Below are 21619 nucleotides of genomic sequence, written 5' to 3'. Positions count from 1 at the left end.
TATAATAAACAGACCATCTACACTTAAGTATTTGATACTCTCGTATACTTTGTAAAAATTAAATAACACAAAAAACTAATTGATTTCATGTATGATAATTCATAAATTAACTATATATCTTTACAACCTATTGTTACACTTATCAACTTTAATTAATATATCTGAAAAGTTAAACTAATGAATTTAAAATTCACTCAAAGGACTAACATAAAGGAAATGTATCATTTGAATTAAAGTACTTAAATGTATATATTGAAGCTATTTAAGGATACACAAGGATGTAATTACTGTAAATTCAGAAACTATTCAATGCTTTTATTATTGCGAAAAATGCGTCAGGGTTATCATTGCAATAATTAAAACTCGGATTTTGAAATTTTTTAATTGAATCAAACAGGATTCTTCTGAATATAGCGAAAACTAAAATCTAATTTTAGTCTAAAATGACAAAATCACAATAATAAATGCTCGCAATAATTTCTGAATTTACAGAACTTTTATTATACTTTAAGATGGCAACAACTGATAAAATATTTTAGATATTATTGTATGTTTTTCATTCCTTTACAAGGAGAACATCCCTCTTTTCCTGTTGCAAATAAAGCGTAGGCAAAATAGCTCTTTGATAATAGCTGCGTAGCAACGATAACTTGTTTGGCGCACATTTGCACTTAAAAAAATAATAGCAAGCTAGAGACAGACATCATATCCCTTGTTAACATCTTGCAAATATGGAGGCTGTCTCAACAGATTGCTAATTGGGGGATTCGGACATTGAAAACATTTTGAGCCACAAAGACTCAGAAAGCACTAAACAAGCTACAAAAATTGTGTTATTATGCGAATGAGTATGTAAAAAGTACAGATCTATGAAATTGATAAAAAATTCTTTTTGATTTTTTCTAGTAAATTTAGGAGGAACTTATATCAGAAATTTTAATCTTCATTCAAGGAAAATTATATCATGGTGTTCAATTCAGTATAATAATACAGTTATGGTCTTCATGAAACATATATATAAAAATTATTAAATCTCCAAAAGATAATTTTCACTTGGTCATACAGACGTTATGTTAATAACTTTTCATGGAATCCATAACTGTATCATTATACTCTGACAAATGTTCAAGAAAAGTAACAGCAATCCACATAAAATGGTAAATAACAATAAACTAACATTCTGCATGACGGTAAACTTTCATTGCATGGTTGATGAAGTGATGGCGCAAAGTTTATTGATCAACAAAATAACAGAATGATTGCATGTACTGCTGCTACTGTATGACAGATAAATTATAACAAATCATAAACCAACCAATTTGCGTTATATACTGTATGCCTTATTGCAACATAATCAGAGAGGTTACGATACTTTGTTGTGTTTGTTGTCCCCAGAGTCTTCTCCTTTTTGTTGAGCCTTCGACTTTAGTCGAAAAAGCGAGACATAGCGATCCTACATTCCGTCGTCGTCGTCGTCGGCGTCAACAAATATTCACTCTGTGGTTAAAGTTTTTGAAATTTTAATAACTTTCTTAAACTAAACTGGATTTCTACCAAACTTGGACAGTAGCTTGTTTATGTTCATAAGATAGTATGCAGAAGTAAATTTTGTAAAAATAAAATTCTATTTTTTCCGTATTTTACTTATAAATGGACTTAGTTTTTCTGCCATAACATTACATTCACTCTGTGGTTAAAGTTTTTGAAATTTTAATAACTTTCTTAAACTATACTGTATTTGTTCCACACTTATACAGAAGCTTGTTTATGATCATAAGATAGTATCCAGAAGGAAATTTTGGAAAAATAAAATTCCATTTTTTCCATATTTTACTTAAAAATGGACTTAGTTTTTTCTGCCAGGAAACATTACATTCACTCTGTGGTTAAAGTTTTTGAAATTCTAATAACTTTCTTAAACTATCCTGGGTTTGTACCAAACTTAGACAGAAGCTTGTTTATGATCATAACATAGTATCCAGAAGTAAATTTTGTTAACAAATAAATCCATTTTTTGTGCATTTTACTTTTAAATGGACTTAGATTTTCTTCCAGGAAACAACGCATTCACTCGGTGGTTAAAGTTTTTAAAATTTTAATAACTTTCTTATACTATTTTGGACCTGTTCCAAACTTGGACAGAAGCTTGTTTATGATCAAAAGCTAGTATCTGTATTTTACTTATAAATGGACTTTTTAAAAAAGTTTTAAAAACATACTGTATTTTTACCAAACTTGGACAGAAGCGTCTTACATTGTCTTAGAATCATAAGACAGTATCAAGAGGAATATTTTCATTGATTTTATTCCTCTTTTGTTGAGCCTGCAATTAACAGCATAAGTAGGCGAGACACTGGGTTCCGCGGAACCCTTAAGAATTTTTTGTCCAACCTCACACACTAATAACCAGAGACTGTAATCACATACAAGTGGGTAGAAATAATTGCTATTTCTTCTTGGCCATCCAGTACTTTGAGTTTTTGATTTACAATTATTTTAGGGGCTATGGTTACTTTTATTTTCTTGGTTATCAAAATTTGCGAATTAGGGAAAAAAATATTTCTAAGGATGCTTGCTTTCATGTTTTGCCATTGTCTGCATACAAGCAAATATAGAAAATTTGTACTTGGTTAAACATTGAAATTCACGGTTCACATATGAAAATTAGTACTCCAGAAATTATAATTTAGCCGCAGTATCATAAAACAGTGACACTTTATGAACATGACTCCTTTGTAACCATTTGACAGAAAGCTTTTATATTTGGAAGGATTGTTTGTCATCATGTCTGGTTGGCCATACTATAATGACATTTGGATTTCACAATTACTGGGGCACTATGGCTTTTTTGTGTGATAATTCCACAGTTACAAATTGGCGGGGTAACATTTCACTATGGTTTAGTAAATTTTTTTCTGTTTAGGTCACAACCCTAATTGGATCATTAAAAAGTTAATTCATACATTCATTTGTTTGCCAATGATATATTTTGTAGATTTCTGTATGAAAATTGTCCTGATGACGCTTGCCTTGCAGGCGAAACATGCAAACCATAGCAAATAAAATTGCAGACCATTTGAATTGTTGTTGTCAATTTTGAGTATTATTTTGTAGGTTAAATTCAAAAAAGATTGTGGTCCAGATAACATTTGTGAGACAGATATGAAATTAGACGTTAATCCAAAATATAATTATGGTAGAAGAGATACCCTAGTCAGAGGACCGGAAGCAGGCTTTCACTTAGATGTTAATGTTACTAACTTGAGAGAATCTTCGTATGGAACATTATTGAAGATTGATGCACCTAATTACATCAGTTATTTGAAGGTCAAAACACATTCAGTACCCCCTGTGAGATGTTCACCACGTAACATTGACGAGACCAAGTCTATTCTAGAATGTGAATTATCTGATTTGGAACAGCCGTTTGTGACGGGTAGAGTGGACAGATTTACTATTTATTTTGAAGCTCGCTATGCTCCTGTGGCTGTCAACAATTTTGATGTCAACATAAATCTAGAAACCAAAAGTGTGGATATAAACAAGTCAAATAATAAGAAAGTACTACAAATGAAAGTTGAGTCATATGCTGACATAGCATTTGATGGGTGAGTTCAAACATCGTCTTTTAAAAGTAAATAAAATATTCAAATAGACTGAAAATTTATTGAAAAATGACAATATACATAATTTTATATTATTAGCTATAAACAAAATGGAGAAAAAAAACCTGCACCTTATTTTTACATAGTGATTATACAATGTATGATTAATGATGTACCTGTATGAGTCCCAACGTGACATTTTTTGAATTTTAGTATTGTTACTGAATATGAAAAAAGAATATATTGTTTAAGACTCAGTATAACAAATGAATAATTTTGTGTAGGGTTGGAAAATGTCATAAACCAATTATCAAACATGTTCATGAAACATATTTTTGGAACAACTTTCATCACAAGAGTTTAGAAAGTCAAACATTTTTAAAGGTTTGAGAGCTTAAAACTAAAAAAACTAAAAAAATTTAAGGTTACACACTTAGTCTTCATTTAATTACTTAATTTATAATCTTGAGATTCACAAATGTACCTATATCTTTGAAATAGTGTCATTATCAAACTCAAGGATATTTGTAGAATTCTTGTTGTTTATGTTGTTTAATCTCATGTTGACAATTCTTATGTTCAAACATTGCATGAAAGTGAATGTGTTATTCAAGGTGGCTATCACACAAAAAAAACAAAAAAAAAGATGTAAAATTCATATAACTTTCAATTTGAAATTCAAAGTTTAGGAATACAATTGAATAAATGTTCAAATGATTTTTATGCAGGGTTGGCAATCCAGAATTGTTTGTAACTAGCAAAACTAAAGTGGATAGAGTAACACATAGATTTGATTTTACCAACAATGGACCTAGTATCCTGGAGTCTTACCGAGGGTCTCATTCAGTATTTACTGTTAAATACCCTAGTGTAGTTATTGCCCAGAAATCTATCCTAAAAGTAACTGAACTGGTGAGTTTTTAAATATAAATTTGTTATGTGTTTTTGTCTTCAATTTTCTGAAGTAATTTATCCATTGCTCATATCATTTGTTGCTAATTGCTGTTAACCTTGTTATACTTCAGAAATATTATTGGCTAATCATTAACAAAACAGTCTTTATAGAAGAAATGCCATTGAAGAGCAATTCCATTTGAAACAATCATTTTGTCTGTTTACTTGTGAAAAATATACTCTTTTTGTAAAGATTTGTGTGTTTGATATATGAAGGTTATGGTTAATAATTATTCAATGAATACAGTGTTTTATACCTCATAATATACTTTTTATCAGAAAACAATACTTGAAATACATGAAATATGTACTGATCAGTGTAACTTGCCTAATTCGACACACTGGGGTACCAGAAAAAATGTTGAATTAAGCAGAGTGTTGGAATACTCATATTTTTTCTGCAAGGATAGGTATATTTTGGGACCATGGAAATGTGTTGGTTAAAGGAGGATGTTGGAAAACTCAGGTCTCAGATAAGGCATGTTACACTTTAAAGAATTATTTTTTTACTTTCTCTTTTTATATTTTTTGTTTAGAATTTTGTTGTTCCTAGCAAAACAATGTACTTTGATTGTGGACCATCTGTAATAAAGACGTTAGTTCCAGTAACTTCCAGATTAAACACTTCTCTAACTTATCAGTTAAAACAGAGAGATGAAGCAATGGAGAACAGTTTAAACTATGTGAGTACAGATAATTGTACATAATCAATGTGATTTATGTATGTGCCTGTACCAATTAAGGAGCTTATAATTCAGTGATTGTCCTTTGTTTATGTGTTACATTTTTTTTTATATGATTAAAGATGTTTGAATTGTTTTACATTGTCATTTCTGGACCTTTTTATAGCTGACTATGCCCTATGAGTAAGAGGACAACTATTTACTTCTATTCTATGGGTATAAGAGATACAAATAAGGCAAACAGAGACAAAGGATAACCATTGGATTCAAACCTCTCTTCACAGTTTAATGATCTGCTTTAATTTTATGCAGTTTATTGGTTAGACTCTCAGTTTACATAGGTAATAGTACAACTAAAGTTGGTGTAAAAACAACATTTTATTGTGAGATGTACACAATCCTTTGCAAAGTGGATGCATATCATTTTATAGCGGACAAATATCATTTTATAGGGGACAAATATCATTTTATTGGGAACAAATATCATTTTATAGGGGACAAATATCATTTTATAGGGAGCATATTTCATTATGCAGTGGACAATTTTTTAAAAATTTCAAAATGGCTTGTAATATTTTTGAGTGTTGTAAAATTCCAAGTGAAGTAGTTAAACCATATAAAAACAATTATTTTGTCAGATTAGAAAAAAAATATTCCTTTAAATTCTATTTTTTAAGCATAACAGAGTCTTAAAAATATTGTTGCTAAATGAACATCTTGGTACATTATTTTCACTTTTGCAGACTTGTCAAACTTACCGTTAAATTTAAGGTTGCATATTTTGTATTTAGTTTATACTGATGTTAAAATAAAATAGAAATGGGGAATATGTAAAAGAGACAACAACCTTATCAAAGAGCAGACAACAGCTGAAGGTCACCAAATGGTCTTCAAGGCAGCCATAAAATCCCACACCTGGAGGTGGTCCTCAGCTGGCCCCTTAATAAAATTGTGTACTAGTTCAGTGAAAATGGAGGTCACACTAAACTCCAAAACATATGAAAAAACTGTTGAAGTATTGAACTGTACAATTAAATGACTTATTTTTCAACATTTTTTTTCATAATCCATTTATCAAGAATGGACATTTTTAAAATAGGTCCAAATGTCTTATTTAATTTTCCTAGTAAAAGTGATTCTACTTGAATACTATTTGTATTGTGATAATTTTTCTTGTGTTGTAGAATTGTGAATTAGGTGGCTGTAAGATGGTTGAATGTTCCATTTCCCCACTGGATGTGAAAGCTTTTGTCACAATAAAGTTAACTTATGATATGGACGTAGATATATTAGCTAAAGTCAAGGTATGTATTTATCAATCTGGAATGGATTACAAGTCAGGGCAGTTAGTAAAATCTGGGTTCTAACTTCTTTATTTATTGAAAAAAATTTGCTCTTATCATTTGTTTAAGTCGGCAAGCAAAAGTTTGTTGAAGAGTTCAAAAATAAGTGCTGATGACCTAGTTTTACAGGAGTTATACCCCTTTGTTATAGAAATTATATGGAAAATAGCAGGGTTATATTTTTGTAGGATATTTATTAAGTATGAAAGCAAGAAAACTGATTTTTGACTATTTTTATTGACTTGTATTCATGGACCATAGAATATTAAAGTATATGTTTTAAAAAATTAAAAAATATAAAATTTAAGTTAATATGATTTCAAACTATTTGTCAAAGTCTATTGAAGCGCTTGCATTTTGTTGATATGTGCTTGTGATAATTTACACAAAACTAGATATAAATTCAGGCAAGAGAAGGTCACTAATTCACAAATTTCATATAAATTTATACAAATCAAGTTAGCAAATAAAAAGATGAGAGAAAGTATAAAATCCAAAAGGAACAAAACCCTCTATTTGACAACACAGTCTAATAAACAGGTAAATTAATACCAGAATCTTTTTTGTCTTATGTATTTCTCGATAATTTATTCAATTGTTAATTTCAGAGTCAGAGTTCTAAAGTAGAAAGTTTATCTGTAGCATCTGTAGCAACAGCATCTATGCAACCAAATATAGGATTAACATCGCCCCTTAGTCATTCAGCTTTGGTGAGTAGAAACTGCAGGCTTTTTTACTGGGACTGCATTTTTTTGTTTTTTTTATATTTATGTTTTGATTTTTAAGTTGATATTACAATGACAGTAGTTTATAAATATATATATATATATATATAATTCTTATATGATTTGCATTTCTATAAATACTTGAAACTGATTGGTCAATTACAACTTTTTTCCTTGGTTAACACTTCGATAAACCATGTTTCCGAAACTACTTTCATAACCTTTACTGCGATCTGTTCATGCACAATACACTTGCAGGGATCCTTGGAATTTGAGCAAATTGAAATCGAAAAACAAAAACATAACAATTGTTTCTATTTTAATGAATATATAACAGAAAAGAAATAATGCATGCTTTAAAAATGTATAAAATCTAAATTCTTATAAAATTCTGGGAAATTTCAATGTTGATTTGCAAAAATTTACATAATGGTAAAACATGACGTCATATGAATGAAAACTATCAAGCAAAAGATTATTATGTTCCTTGTACGCTTATAATATCTAATTAAAATGAAGTTTTTGAGGTAGGTTCTATAAGGTTGTAGATTCTGTTGCATTTATGGGACATTTGTACTTTGTAAGCCCCACCTACAATAGAAGAGGAGCATTATGTTTTCTGGTCTGTTTGTCTGTTTATCGGTCCGCTGGTTCATTTTGTTCATTTTGTACTCCAATTTCGGAGTCAACTGAACATAGAAAATGATAGTGTGAGTTGGGCATCCTTGTATTGAGGAAATATTTTTTTTAAGAAAGTCAAGATGATGACATATTCCTTAGTTACGACATGCCATTCTGCTTTTGATGGTGAATATAGATGACATCAAACAAAAAATGTTAATAAAAAATTGACAATGTTTGGCTGAAGAATTATAAGGATTAAACACATTTTTTTTAGAGGTTATTTATGTGTAAACCAGGGCAATTAACTCACAAACTGAATAAAAGTCTAAAGAAGAACTTTTATGTTAAGTTTGTGAGTAAGAGTCCTATAAAAGAGGGACAAAAGACACCAAAGGGACATTCTAACTCGTAAATCTAAAACAAACTGACAACGCCATGGCTAAAAAGGAAAAAGACAAACAGAAAAATAATAGTACACATGACACAACATAGAAAACTAAAGAATAAACAACACGAACCCCACCAAAAATATTGCCTTTCATTTACCTTTTTCCACTAGGCATGAAAGATCATAATTCAAATATACCACATCTGCTGGCAGTTAGAAAATTTATGAATTTAAGTTAATAATAATATAGGAGAAATAAATCTCTATGCTATTATTTCTTCTTTCTTAGATGGTTCTGATTTCAGTTTCAATGAATGTATATTCATTTATCATATATTTAGTAGTAAATACAGTAGTTTGGAATATTTGATAAATAGACTGCTGTTAATCCATATCAAGCAACTTTGATGCGCACCCTTTATCACACCCTTACTTTTTTTTTTATACATAAAGTCAGTTTTAATTTATGTAAGCTTCTTAAGTAATATTTTACCCCAGAATAGGTCCAGAATGTACTGGTCATTCGTGCGTGACACAATTTATTGAATGAGGTCATTGTTTGGCATGTGATGTCATGAACGTCAAGTTTTCATATTTTTTGGCACTAAATCAGCAACTATAAAAAATACAGTAAACAAAATATTTTTAAAACAACAGCACTCAAATTGTAAGGTAACCCAGGTGCTTCGGATAAGTAATTGAGCTGTTCTTTTAAGGCTTTTAAAACAAGACAATTTTTAAGTAGAACTGAATGTAATCCAGTGCTTGGATCAGAAAACAGTTCATATAATATAATACTCTCCTGTTGAAATATATGATAAAGGGTATAAAACATGGTAAAATCCGTTTCACATGCTGTATCACCCTCAACCAATATCATCCCTGGGGCCTAAAGGCCCTTGGGCTGATATTGGTGTCTCGGGATAATACGACATATGATACGGATTTTGCCATGTATTATTCTCTATTTAACATTTTTCAACAGATTTTTTATTTGTTTTTTAGGCAGAAACAGATGTTGTACCAGCAGAACAGAAGAAGGAGAGTGTTCAGTGGTGGGTGGTGTTATTACCAATCGTATTAGCACTGATGGTATTGGGCATAGTTATTTTTTGTTTATGGAAGGTAAGTGACTAACAGAATAGGAATCTGACCACCTCTGGTTTTCTAAGCCAATATTATTGGTGGACTAAATATTAATGGTGTCTTTTTAATAATGTTATATCTCTTCTGTAGGGAATGTTCATACTGACTAGCTTAAGCTACCTTATGGATTTTAATGTTTGTAAAACAATTCAACAAAGATACCAAAGCTGCAATTATTTACAGAACAAAACAAACAATAGGGCTCTTCACAGTTAGTTCGGCCATATTGGATAGGGGACAGAATTTCATAATAGAGGTAAAAATGGTGTGAAAAATACGGGAACACATCAATAAAACAGAGCCGTTGCTTGGAAACACACAAAGGATTTCCCATACTTTCATACTATTTCCACCTCTTTTTAAAAAAATCTGCCCCCTATCCAATATGACTGCACTAACCGTGAAGAGCCCTATTAGATAAAGAATAAACAGCCAGCTATTAAAAGGGCTACTTATGTGAGAACTCAAAATAATATCTAGTTATTTTTTATGGAACCTAGAATTTCTGTTTCAGGAAATTTATATTCATGTTTCCTAAGAAAATAAATCCAGATTGCTCCAATCTGATATTTTTGTTGTGGTAAGAAATTCATAATGCACAACAAGACAGTTAAGATAAGTAAAGTTTTTTAAAATTTTTAATCAACATTTTAGAACATTTGTATACTCATTAATCAATTTTTTCTTTACAGTTTGGATTCTTTAAACGAAAACATTTAGATGAAATTGTAGCAAGAAGAAAGAAATCTCAATACGTAGAACCAAAAAGTGATGAAGAGGTTTTGATAGAGGAGAATGGTAAAGATAAAGAAAAAGAGGCTCTAAATGAAACCAAAGAAGAGGGACCTCCAGTTGATGTGAGTTGTGAAAATTTTGATGAGTTGGATAAAATGTTGCAAGAGGTTAAAGATTATTCCTAATGCATTAAAGATTAGCATGAGATGTTTTAGATACGTTAATTTGAATTGGAAGCAATATTGAAAGAGCCTACACTACAAGCATGCGTACAGAGACTAGTTAAAGACATATTTTATCTAAATAGTATGTCAAAAGAAGTCTCTGTTATTTTATTCTTAATCGGAATCATAAAGGACCTCACTGATATTTAGTTGAATGGCTAATTTCAACATTTACAGAAAGGAATTGGAAACAGCAGACGAATATCCATAAAAAGTGCCATATAAAGTCGGTAGGCATTTGTCTGATTGTAATGATTTTTTGGTTGTGAAATATTTTTAGTATTTTTACAATCCTCCATGACCAAACTAGTGACAATTTGTTAATTCTTAAAATCTTAAAAGAAGCTAGTGTAAATCAATTGAAACCTACACATTCTTAGAATTTTTAGTATTACCTTTATGACCTCCTTTGTTTAGTACTATCACCAGAAACAAGGATATTTTTCATATGGAGATGAATTTTATAACTCTTAATTAGTTATATTGCCGTTGGTCTATTAATGTTTCAAAAAAGATAGATTTTTGTTGAGTTTTATAGAGAATATTAAGTACACAAGAGGCCAAAAATAAAGATTTTAGTGAAAGTTGTTAAAATCTCCTGAATTTCAACCAGATTTTGGGCTAGAAAACATAAGAGCTCAGGGTTTGGCAGACTAAAAATTCAAGTCCTATAGATCAATAATGTTGTAAAAAATATAATTCAGAGAGATGTTCAGTTTGATGCATGACCTATGTGTTTTTGACTCAATAAATTAGAAAAAAGTTTCTTTTTCAGTGAATTTAGTTCAAAACTGAAATATTTATTATCTGGTCAGTGTTTTAATTGCACTTTTATAATGGCCATTAAATCTTAATTGGGAAATTTTATCTTGAAAAATAATGATATTAGGGTCATGTCAAACCTTCTTGTTTAACTTTTAAAAAAAATGGAACTTAGTAACTTAAAAAACATAATACTTAAAAATGCAACTTAGTTACTTAAAAAACATAATACTTTGCTTTAATTAGTTAAGGGTTTATACTATTTTTTGACAATCTATACACTATTAGGTTGGACACAATTAGGTGGCGATAGGAAAAATATAACAGTTGATTATTTTTAAGGAAGTGTCTAGTCTTTTTCTTAGCTCTAATTATCTTTTACTGCCATTTTTTAGTGTGATATTATCACTTTAATTGATTATGTATATATTGTGTTTTATCAGTTGTGTGTAACTCATAAATTATCCTTCATTTTTTTCAATTTTGCTCAATATGTGTAATGTATTATTTTGAAGCTCAGCTATTTTAATTTTAAAAAGGTTCTGTATGATTTTGCACTAGACTGGCTGCTTAATTCCCTAATTACTTTAAATTTTTATCAAAGAATTTGTCATTTTAAATTGTGAAAGTATGTTAAAACCGTTTTGTTTTTTAATTATTCAGAATTGAGAACTTTTAAGTCTAGGTCTTGAGAATAGATAAGCTTGTAAACAGAAAACTCTTGTGTTGAACTTTCATGCAATGAAATCTTTTGGCCTACATAATCCATTCATCTGCATAGAAAAGCTTTATATTTTATTTTGATTCTGATTTTGGTAATTTGGATAATTAAGGTTATATTTGCACTCAGTCAAGTTTTAAGCATAGAATATACCAGTGTAGCTTTAATTGTCCAATATATATCTTGGTATATGATTGAGGGCTTCCAAAATAGTCATATTTGGTGGAATTATCTGTTTCTTTCAGTTTATGTATAGATAGAATAAAATTAAACTTGACATGCAGAATATTACATATGATTAAAGGAAAAGAAACCATGATAGAATAAAATTGAACCGGACATGCAGATTATTACAAATGATTTAAGGTGATCTTTTCTGGCTGGAAAGTTTCCTAAAAATGTTAACAATCATTTTAAAATTTATTGCTAAATGAATTGGACGATATTTTTTTGAGACAATTTATTGCAGAGACATAATTTCTGCTGTGACTGTATTATTATCATTATGGAATGGATATATTTGATTTCAAATGGCCATTTCATTTGAGCTTTTGTTTTGTATAGTTTTTAGAAAAACTTATGATTGAGCCACAGACCTCATCAAAAAGATATTGTATCCACATTTACATCTTTATTATATTTTAATAGATATCTTTTTAGAAGGAGCTCACAATAAAGTTTTTGTAAAGTTTTCCTTAATGAAAGTTTGAAACAAATGCAAAGTAAAATCATGGAATGCTAATAAGTGATTAACAAAAAACATATGAATGAGAGGTCAAGTTGAAGCTTAAATCACGTTTTAAAAGTTCTTTCTAGGTCTTGGAATCACAGTGTCATCATGAAGCTACAATCAAGTGTCTGTTCCTCAAGTTATTATTTTATATCAATGAATGTACATGTATTATTTTATGTCTTGAAAAGATAATTGGTCCATCAAGTTATTCTCTTATCCTCAAATGTCAGCAATCATAAATATTTTACTAAAATACCTTAAAGGATCCAGGAAAAATGTATAAAGAATAACTTTATAAAAATGTAAATATCAGATTTTTAAAACTTCAATTTTAGAAAATGGATAATTTTTATCATTCATATGATTAGATAGATTTAATTTTTGGTTGTGAATGTGTGATACCTTTCAAATTGTTATATACATGGTTGTTAAGATTGCCTTTAAATATCACCTTTTATAATGCCAATTTTAAGGGTGTAGTCCAGTTATGTTAAATAGAATACAGCTTGCGTTTTGTGTGTGTTTTAATCTAGCATGCTATAATAATGTTATTGCACTAGTTTATTTATGAATATAGAAAATTGATTCTGTGTGTGCCAGTGATGTACATGTATGGTGGTAAGTTGTTTAGTTGTTTTTTGAGAGATATTAGAATTTGCTTTAACAAATTTGCTTATCAAATAAGCTTTTTGCATAGATTTGTGTTAGGACCGGGTGTTGTTTGGCAGATCTTTGCTACTCTCTCATAAAACTATTCAGCACTTTTTTAAATGTGGGGCACTTATTTAGTGTAAACAATATTTTTATTATGATAAATACAAGTATAAATTATAAACACATATTCACAATAAGGATCCAGAAACAAGCAGTAATTGCTTATATTAATCTGCCTCCTTGGTAAATTAAATACATTATACACAATAAATCAAAACTACATGCTCTGTTACATAATAAAAATATTGATATTGTCAGTGAGTTACATAGTGAACTGAAAAGTAAAGAAAAATGCAACTGATAAGACGAAATGCTTACAGGTTAATTGTGTGAGTCATTAGTTTGTAAACCTTTTAGTTTTGATAATGAACCTTTGTACCATGAGAAATAAACTAATATTTTCTTCATTCGAAATTGTATCTGAACCATTTAATAGAAGTTCGGTGTCCATAATTGCCGTTAATTTTAGGCTTCCAAATGACATTATCAGTTCTTGTCTTATGTCCGAGTATAGTGGGCAAAAAAGTAAAAAATGTGAGCTAGTTTCATTTAGGGGAAGAAACTAAGTTTCTTGGAAACAAGTGACAGTTTAAAGAACTACTATTCATTCTAAGTCGCGCGTGAAGAATTTGGCCTTTTCTACATCTATATCGACCACAGACAAAGCCAGACAATAGCTCTTGCAAATAATTTGGGGTTTTATTATTTACAATTTTATGAAGCAATATTAATTTGTGGTTACTTCTTCGATCTGAAAGTTTCTCCCATTGCGGTTCTTTATATAACATCGACGTACTTGTGAGCTTAGTCCCCCCTGTAACTATACGAGCAGCATCCAACTGGATATTTTCAAGTTTATTCATTAAAGATTGATTTCCTGAATCCCAGATAACATCAGCATATTCAATAATAGGTCTTATAAATGATATATATATTTTTTCCAGGGTCATTCTATCTAAAGTGTGTTTTATTTTCCTTATTATATTAAGTCTTTTGTATGATTTCTGTATAATATAATCAATATGGACATTCCATGAACCATTATTAGAAAAATAGACTCCTAAGTGCTTGTGCTTTTCAACTACATGTAGTTCTTCGTTGTTCATGTTTAAAGGTGGGTGGTAAGGTTTTGAAATTTTACGGGAAATAGTCATGGTTTCAGTTTTCTTGGGGTTAAATTTTACAAGCCATTTCTGGGACCATTTCGTGAATTTTATTCAAATCGCTATTTAAAATTTCAGCGCCCTCTATTGGGTTATCAACAGTTAAATATAGACTTGTATCGTCAGCAAAAAGCTTAATTTGGGCTTCAATATCAGTGACTATATCATTAATAAATACCAAGAACAAAAGGGGACCTAATATAGAAGGTGAACTGTCAAATGAATTGATTTAATCTAATATAGGAATTTACCATTAACAATTTTATATTCTGATGGCATATTTATACTATATCAAATGTAGATCAGACATACCTTAAATCAATATACATTTATTAAACATAAATACATTTTTATTTAGGTCTATAATTTAAAAAGGAGGGTAATTTTTATCAACAATCTCCCAAATAAAGACCCATTTTTTTGGGCACACCCCTGTACATCTTATAAACAGGCGTGAACCCCTCCCCTGCTCTTTGTCCTACAACTTTTGCATTTTTTACTGTGACTGTCCTCTGACTTTCTGTCCTACAATTTTTGAGGTTTACTTTTTGGATAAGTACCTGTATATAGTTGACCTTGAGATATCATTTAGGTTTAAGTCTACAAAATATTACAAACATTACTGACTCTCAATTGCCATGACTTCCACCATTCTCAAATGAGTTAAAACAGATATATCATATACAGTTAAAAATTGTTTCATGCTCTTGTGCTGTTATATTGTATTAACACAAAGATAATCTTTAACATTTTTAACCATTGTTAAAATTTGTAATCAACAAGTAGTTTTGAGTCATTCCACTAAATTCAATACCATCAAGTATGACAAAAGGGGTGTTTTATTATGCTAAAACCATCAGAGACCAAAAGCGAAAGAAAATGATTTGAAATACTGGGTCCTTTCATTGTTCATGGTTTTTTTTGCCTTTTATAAAATATGAGAAATAAATTAGACTGCATAATTCCCTACAAGTATAATTTTTTTGAAGACTTTTTAATAAATGGAATATTTTTTATATATGGGTAAAAAGTTATAATCATTTAAATAGAAAAAGGTTTGATATCATTCATGAAAAAAAAATAAATAATCTATATCAATTCAATGGTCTACTGTTATTTAAGTAGAAATTTATACCTATCATACATTCATATAGCAAGAAGACAATTGTATCAGAACTGTTGTTTATATTTCAATAGACATTTGAAGGGTCATGAGCTGCTAATTTCATTACCACCTAGTTGACTCAAAGTCTCTTGTATGAAAGGAAAGATACACATTAAAGAATGTAGCCAGATTAAAGAGTGGTATTACAGCACAACAGAAGAACAAACTATTAAATCAGTTTTAAATGGCCCAAATCATCTAATCGTTACAAAGCTCAAAAACATTCCCTTTTACTAAATTAAAGGCTGTATGCATACAGACACAAAGGTCTTGAAAAGCAATAATATCTGTGGTGTTTATAATTGGAAAAACCATGCTGCTAGTATTGAATTTGAATTTAAATAAATGCTTTGAATAATAATAGATAAAAAACAAAACCACATTTATTTTTTTGTCTTTATTATAACTAATACTCCTTATAGTTTTAATAATTCTTATAGCAGCTTATTTATATACTTTTTTTCAACCATGTATGGTTTTCTTTTGTTAATTTGTTGTTATGACCAGTGCTACACATTAATCAGAAACCCATGAACCATTAGTAATACATTTAGTAATTCATTGGTTCTTTTGTACAATTTACATATTTAAATTACTGTAATATCTTTAAAGAATTTTAAAAATGTTTTTTTTCATAACAAATTGGGCATTCAATTCAAACAATCTTCATGTTAAAGAATTTATGTACATAATAATAAAATGAGTTTCATATCATAAAACGTGTGTAATATGAACTTGCTTGTATAGGGCACACAAGTTTTGCTTAAGTTTTTTTCTGGTGCTTTAAGTTCTGTTATATTGAATTTTAAAATTGATATGATTTATTGTTACAGTACTAAAATTTGAAAGTTACCTGACCACTGAGGGAAATTGATAAAGCTTAAAAAGCAGTCTTAAAAAGCAGTCTTAAAACTTGTAATGGAAATAAAACAGACACGAATGAGACTTTGTATTGAAAGTTTTTTGTGGAGTATTTTGTTTCTTAGCTTACAATTTGTTTATCATTATTATTAAGGAAAGCAGATTTTATATATATATATAACTGGTATAAAGCAAAATAGATTGACATACATGAAACAATCTTGTATGCTTGAAAATAAATTTTAAGTTTGTTTAATACATTTATTTTAACCAATGTAATTGTATGAATGTAGTGTGATAATCAGTGGTGTATATATTTCTATCCTCTCATTCCAATCATTTAAACCATTCCATCATTGTATTCAATTTGTCATTATTTTTACCATATACTGTCTATTTTACAGTAGAATAAACATATTTATGTAGCTTTCAATAGTTATCAAAGGTACCAGGCTTATAATTTGCTACACCAAATTGAATGAACAGGAACAGTCACAAGTTCTACTGTATACTTGTTGAATTAGAAGTCAGCTTTGAAAATTGTTATGATTATATGATTTTGTGTGCACAACAATGGTGTAAACAAATATTATAAAACTTGGGGGAAAATTTGTATTTTCTTTCTTTCCTGTATTATCTGTAAAACTAATTCTTTGACATTATTTAACATTTGCATTGCTATTATACATGATTTAGTTATTGATTCTTTGCTGGTTTTAGAGAGTTATTGTTATTAATAGATGATTTTATATTTATAGATACCTCATGATACCACTTGAAGTGAAAATATTATTTGTTATATTTCTACAAAACAGGTATTTCAGTATTTTTTTTTATCTTGGAAAGTGCTCAAAATCTATATAGGAAATGTTGCCTTGAATAACACCTTCCATCAAGTATGGAAGCTTGCCATGTTGCCTGGAATAACACAGATCTACTATATAAAGTCTTGTCTTTAAAAGATGGGAATTGTGCACAGCATCATATTTAATAGGAACAGTAATAAATAATGACAATGTCACCAAGTGTGTTTTGATATATATTTTTTTATACAAGCAGTAAAAGTTAAAAGTAGACGCTTGTGTTAGTATGCTAGTACTAGGGGATTATTTTCTAGTGTAAAGTTTATTGTGAAAACTTAATCAAATAGCTATTAGTTGTAGCAAATCTTTGTTAAGATCCAAAAGATTGCAATATAACTTAGGGGTATAATTAACATTAAATCTCTTCTTTATCAACATTTTGGCTATTTTATTTCTGACATACTTTTAAAAAAATCTTTCAAGAAATTTGTGCATATGGTTACAAATAAATTATAAGGTATCATTCCTTTCTTTCACCTTGTCATTATTCAGAACTGTTCTATCACTATGTAATATTGATTGTCAATTAACCTAATCACACGATTTATACTGATGTGTTATACATATACAATGAACAATTGCATGTTGTTATGTGCATGTGAAATATACGTTTTTGTGTACATGAATGTAATACACTTAAATGTATATTGATGCTGTGAATGAGAATGTTTTAAGAAGGTATGCATGTAGATTATTTAATAAATATTATACAAAGCATGTTTCTAGTACTCAGTTCTATTTGTCATTATACATGTGTTTTGAAAAGATTAATTTATAAAACTACATACATTTACCAAAGAAAAAAAAGAATGACAGAGATGAAAGCCTTATTTACCTTATACAGTTCTTTAGTAGAAATAAAAAATAGTCAAAAATTACAAATCTGAAACAGTTTTATGCCCCCACCATTAGGTAAAGGGGCATTACGTGTTACCCCTCTCTGTCTGTTCGTCTATCCGTATGCAGTCCCAAAATTGGTTTCTTTTCTCTAACTCCATTTTGCTGAAACCATATGTTTTGAAACTTATACACCATAATTATTGCTATTAAAAATAATAATGTTTCGCGTAAGCAGGGCATATTATTTGTCCCATAGAAATGCTTGAACCATGTTTTTACTGGCAACATAATATGAACATATTTGAGACCCATATCTTCTGATTATTATTTGCAAGAATGTATTCTTCATTTTAAACGTATTAAGAATTGAGAATGGAAATGGGGAATGTGTCAAAGATACCACAACCCGGACCAAATAGCATAAATAAAACAGCCGAAGACCATCAATGGGTCTTTAACTTCAAGGTTAAAACAAAGATGTTATTCTGTCATTATGTATTGACGTCATTGTCACCTATAAAGTTGTCTGAAGCGGTGTTCATACTAACAATATATGTGTATACAATGTTCCTTATCTACAGAGTGTCATTGGTGCATGACGCTCCTTTTGATTTTTGTAAGGCACATACATCTTATTTCAGTGAAATAGACCGGTGTGAATTTCCAGTATATTTGAAGACGTATACTGTCATTTCCCCTAGCTTTAGTGCTACATCATTTTTGGGATTGACGGCATATTCATAAATTTATTATATATGAATTTTTTACTTTGTGTACTTTTACATCCTTAATTTTCCAATTGTTGGGTTTAAGCATTCCTGTTGAAGATGAATCTAAAATAGCGCTTCTGTGACACCAACTAAATCGTGTTTTTTTTATTTCATGTGTTCTGACTACATATATTAGGTCCGAGACCACCATTTTCGTCCCTTGATTTTCATTGTTCACAAATATAGTCCCTAGTGATGACAGTGGGCTACTTGCCATTAATTTTAATACCCCTTCAAAATTTATTTCTCCATGTTTAATGCCTCAAATTGCAAGTAGGGGGGTGAAATTACACTGTAAAAAAATTTGGGTCCAGAATTTTAAAGGAAAGTCGTGATTTGGTCCAGCTGAAAAAGGTTTAAAATTAGCACTTCAGAAGCTGTTAAAAGATTTCAAGACGCCCTTAACATAAAATTGTCCATATTTTGAGTTATAGGCGATGAAGTTTTCTATAATTTTGATATTATGTGTCCCAAAAGTAGTACAACACACTGTAAAAGTTTCTTTGAGAATGCGCAGGTGGGATTTTTTTTATTTTCATTTATGTTCTTAAAGAAATGCACTCCGAAATAATTGTGGTCCTGGACCATATATATATATATAAAGTTGTTATAAGGATTCAAATTCAGCCTTAAATAATTCAACACGTAACAAAGTTCTGAAGGGTATAATGTTTTGACCAGTACGTCAGTCAGCGCATCTCCTCTGAAACCATGCAACATAATTTCGTGAAACTAGGAAGATGATAAGGACAAATTATGTGGATGTGCATATCTACCAGAAATGAATGTTCAAATATAAGAATCATGCCTCTTTGAACTTAGAATTTTAGACTCAATATACTACTATGGAGGAGGGGGTACTGCAACAGTTTGTAATCATAACTCCACTGCAACAACACCTCATAATTTCATAAACTTTATATATATGTATCAAGGACACAATATGTAGATATACATATCCACATGAACTTTTTATACGTTGAATTTTGTTTGAGTTATGAGTCTTTGGACTTAGAAATCTGTTATGATGTCGGGCAATGAGTATATGAGCATGCTATCATATAGGATGTTATCCATGCTTTATTTCTATAATTAGTAAATGTTTTAAAGATTTGGTTTTATTGACTTTTTCGAAGCATGTTTTTTTTTATGGTTTTGTGTTTAAATTTGTTTTTTTAATGATTATTTAAATAGACTTTCTGTTTTTTATTCAAATTACATTTTAGTTTTGTTTTGCATGAATTTAGTTGATAAATAAAGGCATATTGGTTTATTTTTAAATATATACATGAAAATTACGAAAATGAGAAAAAAAGTATACTTAATGTAACGAACTCACAAAAGAGAAAGTCCTTAAAAACTGACAAAATCAAATGGTATCAACCAACAGAACGAGTAAAAACAACTTATATACTTGACTTGGTACGTGTTTTTTTCGAAAAAAATTGTGGGTCCAATCGGGTTTATTGAACTACACCTGTCACTGGTATGACATTTGATTATAGCTCCGTTATATTGACAAAATTGAGCGTGTATTCAGCTTTAGGTTAAAGATTTTGGTGAAGGAATTTTTGATGAAGTTGAAGTCTAATAATTGATATCAAAGGTACCAGGATTATAATTGATAAAATTAAGAGTGGGACATCCGTGTACTATGGACACATTCTTGTTATGGGAGAAGACATTATAAGTTTGATTACTTTTGTCTCATCCCTTTTGCACAATTACGCAAATAAAATATGTTTAAACTAAACATTCTTGAAACATAACTGTTTTTGGACGTTAAGATGGTCAAAGAACATCGTTTATGTACTGAAGTGGATATGCTGATTGTGAATTTAAATAAGACAAAAGGCTCAATGTAATTTTTAGAGTGCCTTTATTAAAAAAATAAAAAATGGTTCTGATAAGGAAATAAAACATGACAAAGAGCTCTTCCAAAAATAAGCAAAACATAAAGTTGAAATGCATTTGTAGGTATCTTTAGATATAAGTCGTGAACATGTTTAATAGTGAATGTAGTGAACATTTTTAATAGTGAATGTAGTGAACATTTTTAATAGTGAATGGTATCAACTGATATGCCTTTAGTATCAAAAAGAAACGTTTTAATTTTTTTAAACGTCCTTGATAATGGATTTTTATTTTCTTTTTATTTCAGTTCTAGAGATGTTTGAAGCTTTAATTTCATAGTTGTTTTATTTGTTTGTTTCATTGATCACCCGTTCATACTGATTGTCAATCACTTATTAGGCCATTTAATGGTTATTTTCATCTTTTATATATTATTAAAAATGTTATATAATTTAAAATTGTTGTTTAGTTCTATGTAATCTAAAACGACACAGGATATACTTTACAAAGACTCCACAATTGTATTGTTGGCTCATAAATTCACAAGACTCAAAAGTGATTGTGCCATTGCATTTCTACAAAAATAAAACCTGCATGTGGCAGCATTTACCTTTGTCAACACAGATAAGAGAAATAATATCGCATAATTTAAAATATTTATGATATAACGAAACCCTTACAAAAAAGCAAGCCATATCAACATAAATCGCAGCATATGTTTACTTGATGGAGTAAATAATCTGATA

The 21619-nt window shown here is 29.5% G+C and overlaps 1 protein-coding gene across 2 annotated transcripts in view; it reads left to right on the top strand.

Moving 5' to 3' along the window:
- The window catches only part of LOC134706696 (integrin alpha pat-2-like), a 43623-nt gene extending 22292 nt beyond the window's left edge, over window positions 1–21331 (top strand). For both annotated transcript variants that reach the window (XM_063565868.1, XM_063565869.1), the window contains 9 exons: window positions 3115–3608; window positions 4334–4517; window positions 5096–5242; window positions 6427–6546; window positions 7194–7295; window positions 9328–9447; window positions 10161–10325; window positions 17305–17361; window positions 21181–21331. In XM_063565868.1, coding sequence (XP_063421938.1) covers window positions 3115–3608; window positions 4334–4517; window positions 5096–5242; window positions 6427–6546; window positions 7194–7295; window positions 9328–9447; window positions 10161–10325; window positions 17305–17325 — 1353 coding nt within the window. In that variant the 3' untranslated portion in view covers window positions 17326–17361; window positions 21181–21331. The remainder of the gene's footprint in view (window positions 1–3114; window positions 3609–4333; window positions 4518–5095; window positions 5243–6426; window positions 6547–7193; window positions 7296–9327; window positions 9448–10160; window positions 10326–17304; window positions 17362–21180) is intronic.
- The last annotated feature ends 288 nt before the right edge of the window (window positions 21332–21619 follow it).

The sequence above is a fragment of the Mytilus trossulus genome, chromosome 2, assembly GCF_036588685.1.
Source record: "Mytilus trossulus isolate FHL-02 chromosome 2, PNRI_Mtr1.1.1.hap1, whole genome shotgun sequence".
NCBI classification, from domain to species: Eukaryota; Metazoa; Mollusca; class Bivalvia; order Mytilida; family Mytilidae; genus Mytilus; species Mytilus trossulus.
Note: the sequence above shows the minus strand (reverse complement) of the source record. Positions and strands in the feature narration are given on the sequence as shown.